The sequence below is a fragment of the Theobroma cacao genome, unplaced genomic scaffold (genome assembly GCF_000208745.1).
Source record: "Theobroma cacao cultivar B97-61/B2 unplaced genomic scaffold, Criollo_cocoa_genome_V2, whole genome shotgun sequence".
Taxonomy (NCBI): Eukaryota; Viridiplantae; Streptophyta; class Magnoliopsida; order Malvales; family Malvaceae; genus Theobroma; species Theobroma cacao.
In genome coordinates this window covers 31,102-43,381 of record NW_017234726.1, presented here as the reverse complement: position 1 = coordinate 43,381, position 12,280 = coordinate 31,102, and the positions used below count along the sequence as shown (strand labels likewise).

The 12,280-nt window shown below is 33.6% G+C and overlaps 1 protein-coding gene across 1 annotated transcript; it reads right to left on the bottom strand.

Annotated features, from left to right (window-relative positions):
• Positions 1 to 5,894: 5,894 nt before the first annotated feature.
• LOC108663861 lies at positions 5,895 to 8,214 on the bottom strand. Its single transcript, XM_018129754.1, has 2 exons — positions 8,191 to 8,214; positions 5,895 to 7,457 (listed from the first exon to the last, which is right to left on the bottom strand). The coding sequence occupies exon 2, from the start codon at positions 7,449 to 7,451 to the stop codon at positions 6,684 to 6,686; it is 768 nt and encodes a 255-aa protein (XP_017985243.1). The 5' UTR covers positions 7,452 to 7,457; positions 8,191 to 8,214; the 3' UTR covers positions 5,895 to 6,683.
• Positions 8,215 to 12,280: the final 4,066 nt, after the last annotated feature.

Sequence of the window (12,280 nt, the reverse complement as noted above, 5' to 3'; positions counted from 1 at the left end):
TATCTAGTTATTCCTTCCTACCGACCGTTCATTATTTTTCTTCGGCCTGCCATCACAATGTTCCACCGTTACTTATTTGTCCTATATATTGAAACCCACTAATATATATATATATATACTTTACTTTATTTTATTTTTTATTTTTTTTACCTTTCTTTCTCCTTTCTTTCCCATTTCTTTTTCTCTTTCTTCTGCTCCTTTCTCTTTTCCTTCCTTGTCCCTTCTTTCACTCATCGATCAGTTGCACTTCCTTCCTCACTCTCTCTCATTACCAGCAACACCCCAAAACTCAACTTCCTCTTTTTTCTTTCCTCAAAATCCAACAGCAAACTCAACTATCTTTTTCCCTTAAAATTTATAGCAAAACTCTCCTATTTTTACTTCTTTAAGTGGCAGCACACAACCTCTCTTTTCCAGCCTTATCTTTCTCTCTTTTTCTTTCCTTTCTTTTTTCCTCATTCTTTCTCTTCTTCTCCCTTTTTGGCCGGCCTTCTTTCTCTTTTTATTTCTCCCTAAAAGTTGATGGTTAGAAAGGAAAAAGAAAATGAATTTCATGTGGAAGGGGGAATGTCACGACCCGAAACTCCCATCGAGCCCGTGACAACTGCCGCGACGTCTCGATCGACATTCATTACCTGAAATGTCAACCAGAACCCCGCAAGGCTTTAATATCAGCTTCTCATTTCCCCTGTGGGTAACTGTTGCCAAATACCACATTCTAAAAGATTTTAAACTGTTTCCAACTTAAACAAATAAAATAATAATTTTCGTCTCACAGGGGTATTTTGGTCATTTATCTTAAAAATCTCAAAATCAGTTAAAAATATAGTATGTAAGTGGAAAACACATATTTCATAATCAAAAATAATTTTGGATGTCTAAAAGATTCGTTTAAAATGGAATTATGTATGTTAGAATAAAACAAAAATATTAAATAAAATATTCAATTTTCATATAAAACAATATTTTAAGAACACTACATAAATAATTTTTACAGCGTAAAAGCAAAATAAATTCCTACATACCGTAATGCAGATAACCAAAGTATAGAATTTAATTTACAGTGACACGTGGGCCCACGAATGACCAAAAGTATCAAAAGAAATGAATCTACAATTTTTGGATGTGGCAAGTTCAATGTAATCCTCGCCGATATCAGTTATCTACAATCTATTTTGAGCTTGAAATGGGTGGAAAGGAGGGTGGTGAGATTATAAAATCCTAGTGAGTAAACAAATATCACTCAAAATATCTAATGTCGAGTAAAATGAGACTATAAAAACATTTCATCAAATTATAATTTATCATCTTTTAACTTATTTCAACCAAATTAAATCAATTTATTTAAAGCAAGTAATCAGTATGGCTTATGAATTTCTTAAAAAGCTTGGCTCATGCCAAAAATTATTATCATACTCAATTATCTGGGATACCTTGGCCGAGGGCTATCCCAACTAAGTCCGCCAAGGCTATTAGAAAGTCATGTTTTTATTTTGAAAACATAGTCGTTCCTTGGAGTTGGCCGAGTTCCCCTTCACGTGGTGGTTTGGCGTGATATGAACTCTAAAAGTTATACCTCGAGAGTTACCCTACTCGCCTCTCCAACCGAGGTAAAAATATAACAGGATTCTGTGCCCCTCTAATAGGCTAGTCCACAGAACTCATCCCTTTGCAGCAGGTCAAACCCACCATACAATAAAATTTTGACAGCATGATAGGGCTAATATATTACTACCCAGCCTACTAGGGTAAAATAAAGCAATTTATATGATTCATAAAAAACACAGCCCAGCAAGTCATGTCAATACAATAACATAAGCCATTAATTCAATTTTAAATTTACAACATATCAGTGGTCTCCAATTACTCTATTTTCAAAATCGTTATTTCGTTTCAAGACAATTTGTAAAATATTTTCATTTAAACTCATTTTGTTTACAAAACATAAAAATTTACCATTTGAACTCATTTTCATAAAATTCACCAAAATCGAATAAAAACATACTTTAGATAATTAAAATGATGGTAAGGTTACTCACAGTGTCTAGAGTAGGAATTTTTGAAATTCTCAGACTACTAGTCCTCGAGTGCAATTCCCTTGCCTTTATCGGAGGACTCACCACCTTGACATAGTACAAAATCGAAAAATTCACCACATTGGTACTAAACTGAAATTAAACTAATTTAGACTACTAATGCTTGATATGGAATGCAAAAATGTCTAAATTTTGCCTAAACACGGTGTTAGCCTATTTCGGTCTTTTACCCAATAAATTGATATATGCGTCTGTTTAAACTCCAAATTAATTTTTTCAGTTTCTATACCTCAATTGCACCCAAATTGACTTAATGTCCCTCAGTGTGGTGCAAATTATCATTCTCTGTATCAAATTACGAAAATACCCCTAGTGCGTAAAAATACGTATTTTTGCTTCAAAAATTCCCATTATTTTTCTAGGCTCATAATTCATCATTATTCATCATAATTCCTCAAATAACCATCAAGATCAGCAGCCAATATTCCCCTAGAAAATTCAGCATAATGGGTTTCAATGGGAGAAAATTATATTTCTAGCTTATTTTTGCTATATTTCAATATAACTTAACTAAAATCACTTAATTCAATTAAAATCAACCAAAAATCAAGCTCAAAACTCATCCATGGAGGTTTGGCCAGCATGGGTGTCCATACCCACTTTCTAATTTTGCATGGAAATGAGAAAAAAATGCATGGGTAGTGAAAATCACAAGGAAAATCAATGAAATTTACCTTTTTAATGCTTGATTTCTTGATTTCTCTTGATTTTCTCCAAATTTTTCAGGTAGGATTTTTTTTTTTTTTTTCCCCTTTTCTCCCCTGGTTTGGACAGCTGAAGAAGATGAGAATTCCGGAATTTTTACCTTTTTAAAGGCTAAAATAATATAATATTATTTTATTCATTTTTTTAATGTTTTATTAATTCCTTAAATTCTAGCCATCCATTTGTTTCCAAATTTTCACCATACACTTGTCCCACATATCCATAGCTTAGGTAAAATTCTCAGACTTATCCAAAGTCTTGGTGGAGTAATTTTTGAAATTTACACTTTTACCCCCGTAAAAGTCAAAAATTACATTTTTGCCCCAAAAATTGAAAAATTGCCCATAGACATATTTTTCATCCCTTATACTCATACCATTCTCCAATTTGTCAAATTTGATCTAAATTCTCTCAAAATCTCAAATTTTGTCCGCGGGTGGCAAAATTACGATTTTGCCCCTACACTCTAGAAATCACTGGAATTAAACTTTTTCACTGCCAAACCCTCAAATTATACTCCAATACTCAAATCATACTCCAATAAGTCAAATGGGGCTAAAAAAATTCTTTTCTAAAAATTCCCATTGTGTCCTTGGGTGGCAAATGACCATTTTGCCCCTGGACAGTAAAAATTCTAGTTTGACTTCAAATTGATCCTCGAACTCCAAATCACCATATTAAACCATTCTGGGACTTTAATATTCTTAATTTCATTTTAAATTCTCTATTTGATCTAGTTCGAGACTTAAATTAACTTAATTGTACCATTTGGTACATTGTCGTCTTTTAACGATTTTTCTTTCAGGGCTTTCCAAGTATGCAAGCATATTGTCAATCATATGAATGACATGGAAAGTATTTTATAAGGTCGGGCTTGACAACACTACCCCCCTTAAAATAAAATTTTGACCTCAAAATTTCATGTACTGAACTCAGAGAAAATGTGGGGGTATTGTTTTCTCATCTAATGCTCGACTTCTTATGTCCTCCCCTTTATAGGGAATTTCGATTTGTTCACCTCATTTACCTCCAATTCAACTCAAGTACTTCGCTTATGTCTATTATTATCCTTTAAAATCAGATCAACAATAACCTTCACAATTATGATCTCTTATATCGAGACACCAAGCATGCTTCTATTACTATCATTAAGCTTGAACCATAACTCCATCTCAATCATACCAATTTCGATCGCATTTTATTCTTATTTAGGTATACCAATCACTATCTTATTACTTCATTCCATATCAAACTTCTCGACTTTCATTCATTCATCCTATCCTCATACACTATTGTGTAGTTTACAATATCATTAACACGCCATACTCATTCCTGTACATATCCTCAGCGTTCGGGAAAATTAATGGCTTTAATTATTTCTACATATTTCATGTTTACTTTGCATTTAGGAAATTTCAATCTTCTTAATCCTATTAATCCATCTCATATGGCTTAATCGTACTATAGATTATATTCCCTTAACTATTTCTCCAAAATTCCTTAGGTCACCATAAATCGTCTTCTGATAAGATTCTTAATCGTTACATTATCTATACAACTCATCAAATATATTGAGTTCAAATCTTGAACCACTAAAACCATTATTCATTTAGTTGGGTACATCACTACTCCACACATACATATACATATACATTCAAATGTCTATATTCCTCATTATGTATACGAGTCTCTGTTTTCAAATGCCTTCAGACTAATTTCTCTTAATTCATTCCCATCCACAATCAAGATTCAATAGAATAATCTTCATAATTCATACAAATTCTCATCATGCCTGTGCATAGTTCCTCATCATTTATATACTTATATTCTCTTCTTATCATTTCCAATTATATGCTTAAGTTTCCTTGTACTGTATATCATTGCATCACAATGTCATCTCCATTGAATTATAATCTATTATGCGTGTATGTTTTATAATCCCATTGGTATCTCAAAAATTTATCTTGACTTGATCATTGCATCTTATGCAATACTACAATTCCTAAAAGTCATCCTTATTCCTCGATTATCCTTCATGTCTCCTATATATTGTATCCTTATTGCATTTCGATATTGATTTGTCACTTAAAACTCAGATTCATTTGAATCATGTATGCCTCACGCATTTTCGAATTCCAATTCCCATAATATATTAAGAAAGTTTCATTATCTGACTTCATTATCAAGGTTAACTTCTATCATCCTTTATTCCACTCTTTCATATGAATATAACATCATTCTTCCTTAACTAATTTACAAATTGTACTTGAAATTACAAGACTTGAAACTAAATTCTCCTCAAGTACTTTTTAATGTTAATACTTATACCACTCTCAGCTTATAGCTTCCTTTTTATAACTACATAACTTAGTGCTTGCTTTCACAAGATCCATGGCAGAACTTCTCTTGAGTATTTCCTTAGGGATATTTATTTTAAATTTATGTCTCACAACATATGATCATTTAACCCGTAACTTAGCCATTTGGCTCCTTAGCAAGTTTCAAAGTCACGCATCTTATGCTCATCATGTATAACTTATAATTCTTTCTCAAGGGCGTTTAAACATTCTTGAAACACTTAATCACTTATTTACTCTTTTATACACCAAGTATATCATTTCCATAAAGGCATGCCCAACTACTCATGCTTCAATTTATCTCCATGGGTTTCTAGCATGTCACCTAGTTTACTTGTGTTGTTACTAATCCTTTCCTTTCAACAAGGTCAAGACAAGATCAGTATATTCTCATAACAATATTCTATATAAACTCATTTGCTATATCATTATTGAAATCTTTATTTACATTTTCCTCACTTGGTATTGACATCTCTTATCAGTATCTCATACATTCATCTAACCTTTCGCTCGCTTCCTCTTTAGTCTTTAACAAGACTTAATCTCTTGTCTTCTTTATTTCTTAAGATTTGACTTCAGTCATCATATTATTCATCTTAACACTCCACATGTTAATTTATTTTTATGTAGCCATCTCAAAAATTCTCTAACTTTTCTTTCTCTTACATGCCAATATATATAAGGCAATAATAAAAAAAAAAAAAAAAAACTTTGCAATTTCACTCATCATCTTTATCTTAATACCTCCCAATGCACTTAAGACTCCAAACAACAAAGCTTAGCATGAAAACCAATGACCATTCTTCAACTCGTGTGTTTCATCTTCATGCCACTCTCAATTTGCTCTGCTTTCTAGCCATTAGGGGTTCTTAACGTGACAGCGTTTGATAGTCAGTACTGTGGCGTTGCAACGGTTTGAATTCACTTTATCTTAGCAACTCTTCCACCTTTAAAGCTACTACCTCAATTATTCACAATCGTGTGGCTTCCCTTCGAGTCTATACCACAATTAGCAAGACTAACTTTCTATCACAAGTGTGAAATCAAAACATTGATTTAACGTTTTTTTTTTTTTGCCACTAGCATTCATATATCTTTACCATAACATTTAATACGAGTTTGCTTAAGCAAAGATCTCCAAATTTATTCATAGCTACATGTATCTCAAATTGCTCATCACTTATCATCAGTCAATAAATCCCACTCGAAAATACCCTTTCCATATTGTATAGTGATTTCACCATATAGCATCACTGCACGATGTTCCTCCATTCTACTATCATGGATACTCCATAGAAATTAATTAAAAGATTTACGTACCCTAACTAATGCTAATTCCATTTAATCATATCTTAAATACTTCAAACTTGTAAATTACAACTCCAAATGTATGTCCATATATTGATAATCTTTATATATTTCATGATCATGAAAACTACAACTTACAAACTAGCTTTCTATCATACGTACTTTATTAGAGCACTAATTTCAACTTATTTAATCTACCCTTGGTGGTATGTCAAAATCATCCCTGTCTCGGTTGCAATCCAGAGGAATCTCTCCTCTGTATATCCGTATGAGCTGGTGGAGATGGAGCAGCTACCGTAGCCCGTCCTAACTGTGGACAATCTCTCCTAATGTGACCCAGTTGATCACAATGAAAACATCGTGCAGGCCCTCTGCACGGCCCAACATGATAATTCCCACAATTTCTGCATCTACGTGAACTTCCTGAAACAGAGGAGTTTTTGCCCCTGTTTGGTGGCTGACTAGAAGATACACTTAGATTTCTCCTTTTTGCTAACTCAGCTCGCAGACTCTTATTTTCATTCGCAAGCTTCTCAGCTCTTAAAGCCATTCGCACCACCTCTTTAGCCACGGTTGCGTCCGACTCACCCATAAAAGAAACACAACTATGTTGCCTAGCCTCTTTAAGCTTCTTAGAATCAGAAACATCCAGCACTGGTGGTGGGACAGGAGGTGGGGATGGTGGTACTGAAGGAGCAGCCAGAGGAACTGTAGGAAGAGCTTGACCAGCCTGAGCCTGGCCAGCAATAGCAGTAAAGAAGGCTGCTAATGCCTGAACTGCCTCAAGAGGCATAGCAAGAATACTAGTAAGTGGCAGAGGAGGTGGAGGATGTGGAGGAGTCTCGGTTTGTTCAGCAGCAGGTGCTGCCCGAATGGTGGATGCAGTCGATTCCTCCTCTATTGCACCTAACTGACGACGTTGGAAACGACCTCTTCCCCTCCCAACTGATCTAGTGAAAGGTGGTTGTTCGCGTCGAGGAGACATAATAATCTATAAGAGGGAACAAAGTGAGTTTAGGCAACCTCAGGCTCTATATGCTTATGCATGTATTTTATTCAACCTAACCTAACTTAACTCGGGGCCACACTGACACTGTAAATTTTTAAAACAGCTTTAAAATAACTTTAAACCCAAAACTCTAATCTTTCAAACCAACAGCTCTGATACCAACTTAATTGTCACGACCCGGAACTCCCATCGAGCCCGTGACAACCGCCGCGACGTCTCAATTTACATTCATTACCCGGAATGTCAACCGAGACCCCGCAAGGCTTTAATATCAGCTTCTCATTTCCCCTGTGGGTAACTGTTTCCAAATACCACATTTTAAAAGATTTTAAACTGTTTCCAACTTAAACAAATGAAATAATAATTTCCGTCTCACAGGGGTATTTTTGTCATTTATCCCAAAAATCTCAAAAATCATCTAAAAATATAGTATGTAAGTGGAAAACACATATTTCTTAATCAAAAATAATTTTGGATGTCTAAAACATTCGTTTAAAATGGAATTATGACTGTTATAATAAAATAAAAATATTCAATAAAATATTCAATTTTCACATAAAACGATATTTTAAGAACACTGCATAAATAATTTTTATAGCGTAAAAGCAAAATAAATTCTTACATACCGTAATACAGATAACCAAAGTATAGAATTTAATTTACAGTGACACGTGGGCCCACGAATGACCAAAAGTATCAAAAGAAATGAACCTACAGTCTTTGGATGTGGCAAGTTCAACTGTAATCCTCGCCGATATCAGTTATCTACAATCTATTCTGAGCCTGAAATGGGTGGAAATGAGGGTGGTGAGATTATAAAATCCCAGTGAGTAAACAAACATCACTCAAAATATCTAAAGTCGAGTAAAAGGAGACTATTAAAACATTTCATCAAACTGTAATTTATCATCTTTCAACTTATTTCAACCAAATGAAATCAATTTATTTAAAGCAAGTAATCAGTATGGCTTATGAATTTCTTAAAAAGCTTGGCTCATGCCAAAAATTATTATCATACTCAGTTATTTGGGATACCTTGGCCGAGGGCTATCCCAACTGAGTCCGCCAAGGCTATTAGAAAGTCATGTTTTTATTTTGAAAACATAGCCATTCCTTGACGTTGGCCGAGTTCCCCTTCACGAGGTGGTTTGGCGTGAAGTGAACTCTAAAAGTTATACCTCAGGAGTTACCCTACTCGCCTCTCCAACCGAGGTAAAAATATAACAGGATTCCGTGCCCCTCTAATAGGCTAGTCCACAGAATCCAGCCCACTGCAGCAGGTCAAACCCACCATACAATAAAATTTTGACAGCATGACAGGGCTAATATATTACTACCCAGCCTGCAAGGGTAAAATAAAGCAATTCATACAATTCATAAAAAACACAGCCCAGCCAGTCATGCCAATACAATAACATAAGCCATTAATTCAATTTTAAATTTACAACATATCAGTGGTCTCCAATTACTCTATTTTCAAAATCGTTATTTCGTTTCAAGACAATTTATAAAATATTTTCATTTAAACTCATTTTGTTTACAAAACATAAAAATTTACCATTTGAACTCATTTTCATAAAATTCACCAAAACCGAATAAAAACATACTTTAGATAATTAAAATGATGGTAAGGTTACTCACCGTGTCTAGAGTGGGGATTTTTGAAATACTCAGACTACTGGTCCTCGGGTGCAATTCCCTTGCCTTTATCGGAGGACTCACCACCTTGACACAGTACAAAATCGAGAAATTCACCACATTGGTACTAAATTGAAATTAAACTAATTTAGACTACTAATGCTTGATATGGAATGCAAAAATGTCTAAATTTTTGCCTAAATGCGGTGTTAGCCTATTTCGGTCTTTTACCCGATAAATCGATATACGCGTCCGTTTAAACTCCAAATTAATTTTTTTCAGTTTCTATACCTCAATTGCACCCAAATTGACTTAATGTCCCTCAGTGTGGTGCAAATTATCAGTCTCGATAGCAAATTACGAAAATACCCCTAGTGGGTAAAAATTTGTATTTTTGCTCCGAAAATTCCCATTATTTTTCTAGGCTCATAATTCATCATTATTCATCATAATTCCTCAAATAAACATCAAGATCAGCAGCCAATATTCCCCTAGAAAATTCAGCATAATGGGTTTCAATGGGAGAAAATTATATTTCTAGCTTATTTTTGCTATATTTCAATATAACTTAACTAAAATCACTTAATTCAATTAAAATCAACCAAAAATCAAGCTCAAAACTCATCCATGGAGGTTTGGCCAGCATGGGTGTCCATACCCACTTTCTAATTTTGCATGGAAATGAGAAAAAAATGCATGGGTAGTGAAAATCACAAGGAAAATCAATGAAATTTACCTTTTTAATGCTTGATTTCTTGATTTCTCTTGATTTTCTCCAAATTTTTCAGGTAGGATTCTTGTTTTTTTTTTCCCCTTTTCTCCCCTGGTTTGGACAGCTGAAGAAGATGAGAATTCCGGAATTTTTACCTTTTTAAAGGCTAAAATAATATAATATTATTTTATTCATTTTTTTAATGTTTTATTAATTCCTTAAATTCTAGCCATCCATTTGTTTCCAAATTTTCACCATACACTTGTCCCACATATCCATAGCTTAGATAAAATTCTCAGACTTATCCAAAGTCTTGGTGGAGTAATTTTTAAAATTTACACTTTTGCCCCTGTAAAAGTCAAAAATTACATTTTTGCCCCAAAAACTGAAAAATTGCCCATAGACATATTTTTCATCCCTTATACTCATACCATTCTCCAATTTGTCAAATTTGATCTAAATTCTCTCAAAATCTCAAATTTTGTCCGTGGGTGGCAAAATTACGATTTTGCCCTTACACTCCAGAAATCATCAGAATTAAACTTTTTCACTTCCTATCATTAAATTATACTCCAAATAGTTAATCTTGGTCAAAATTTTCACTCCATGATCAAATTATTATCTTAGGTGGCAAAATGACGATTTTGCCCTTGAATATCAAAATTTCCAATTTTACCCCAAATTAACCCTCGAACTCTGAACAATCATTTTTTAGTCATTTCTTGACTAGAAAATATTAAATTTCATTCTACAGTTCCTATTTGAACTAGTTCGAGGTTAAATAAACTCAAGTGTACCATTAGGTACAACACCGAGTTTCGTCTATTCTTAGGTGCTTTTCATAGCATAATAACATACTACTCAGTGCATGTATGTCATGACATATGTTTATAGGGTCAGGTTTTACAATATGCTTATGCATGTATTTTATTAAACCTAACCTAACTTAACTCGGGGCCACACTGACACTATAAATTTTTAAAATAACTTTAAAATAACTTTAAACCCAAAAACTCTAATCTTTAAAACCAAAAGCTCTGATACCAACTTAATTAACACGACTCGGAACTCCTATCGAGCTCGTGACAACCGTCGCGACGTCTTGATCGACATTCATTACCAGGAATGTCAACTAGAACCTCGCAAGGCTTTAATATCAGCTTCTTATTTCCCCTGTGGGTAACTGTTGCTAAATACCACATTCTAAAAGATTTTAAACTGTTTTCAACTTAAACAATATAAAATAATAATTTTCGTCTCACAAGGGTATTTTGGTCATTTATTCCAAAAATCTCAAAATCAGTTAAAAATATAGTATGTAAGTGGAAAACACATATTTCATAATCAAAAATAATTTTGGATGTCTAAAACATTCGTTTAAAATGGAATTATGTCCGTTAGAATAAAATAAAAATATTTAATAAAATATTCAATTTTCATATAAAACAATATTTTAAGAACACTGCCTAAATAATTTTTACAGCATAAAAGCAAAATAAATTCATACAGACCGTAATGTAGATAACCAAAGTATAGAATTTAATTTACAGTGACATGTGGGCCCACGAATGACCAAAAGTATCAAAAGAAATGAACCTACAGTTTTTGGATGTGGCAAGTTCAAATGTAATCCTCGCCGATATTAGTTATCTACAATCTATTCTGAGCCTGAAATGAGTGGAAAGGAGGGTGGTGAGATTATAAAATCCCAGTGAGTAAACAAACATCACTCAAAATATCTAATGTCGAGTAAAAGGAGACTATTAAAACATTTCATCAAATTGTAATTTATCATCTTTCAACTTATTTCAACCAAATGAAATCAATTTATTTAAAGCAAGTAATCAGTATGGCTTATGAATTTCTTAAAAAGCTTGGCTCATGCCAAAAATTATTATCATACTCAATTATCTGGGATACCTTGACCGAGGGCTATCCCAACTGAGTCTGCCAAGGCTATTAGAAAGTTATATTTTTATTTTGAAAACATAACCGTTCCTTGGCGTTGGCCGAGTGCCCCTTCACGTGGTGGTTTGGTGTGAAGTGAACTCTAAAAGTTATACCTCGGGAGTTACCCTACTCACCTCTCCAACTAAGGTAAAAATATAACAGGATTTAGTGCCCCTCTAATAGGCTAGTCCACAAAACCCAGCCTACTGCAATAGGTCAAACCCACCATACAATAAAATTTTGACAGCATGACAGGGCTAATATATTACTGCCCAGCCTGCAAGGGTAAAATAAAACAATTCATACAATTCATAAAAAATACAGCCCAACTAGTCATGCCAATACAATAACATAAGCCATTAATTCAATTTTAAATTTACAACATATCAGTGGTCTCCAATTACTCTATTTTCAAAATCGTTACTACGTTTCAAGACAATTTATAAAATATTTTCATTTAAACTCATTTTGTTTACAAAACATAAAAATTTACCATTTGAACTCA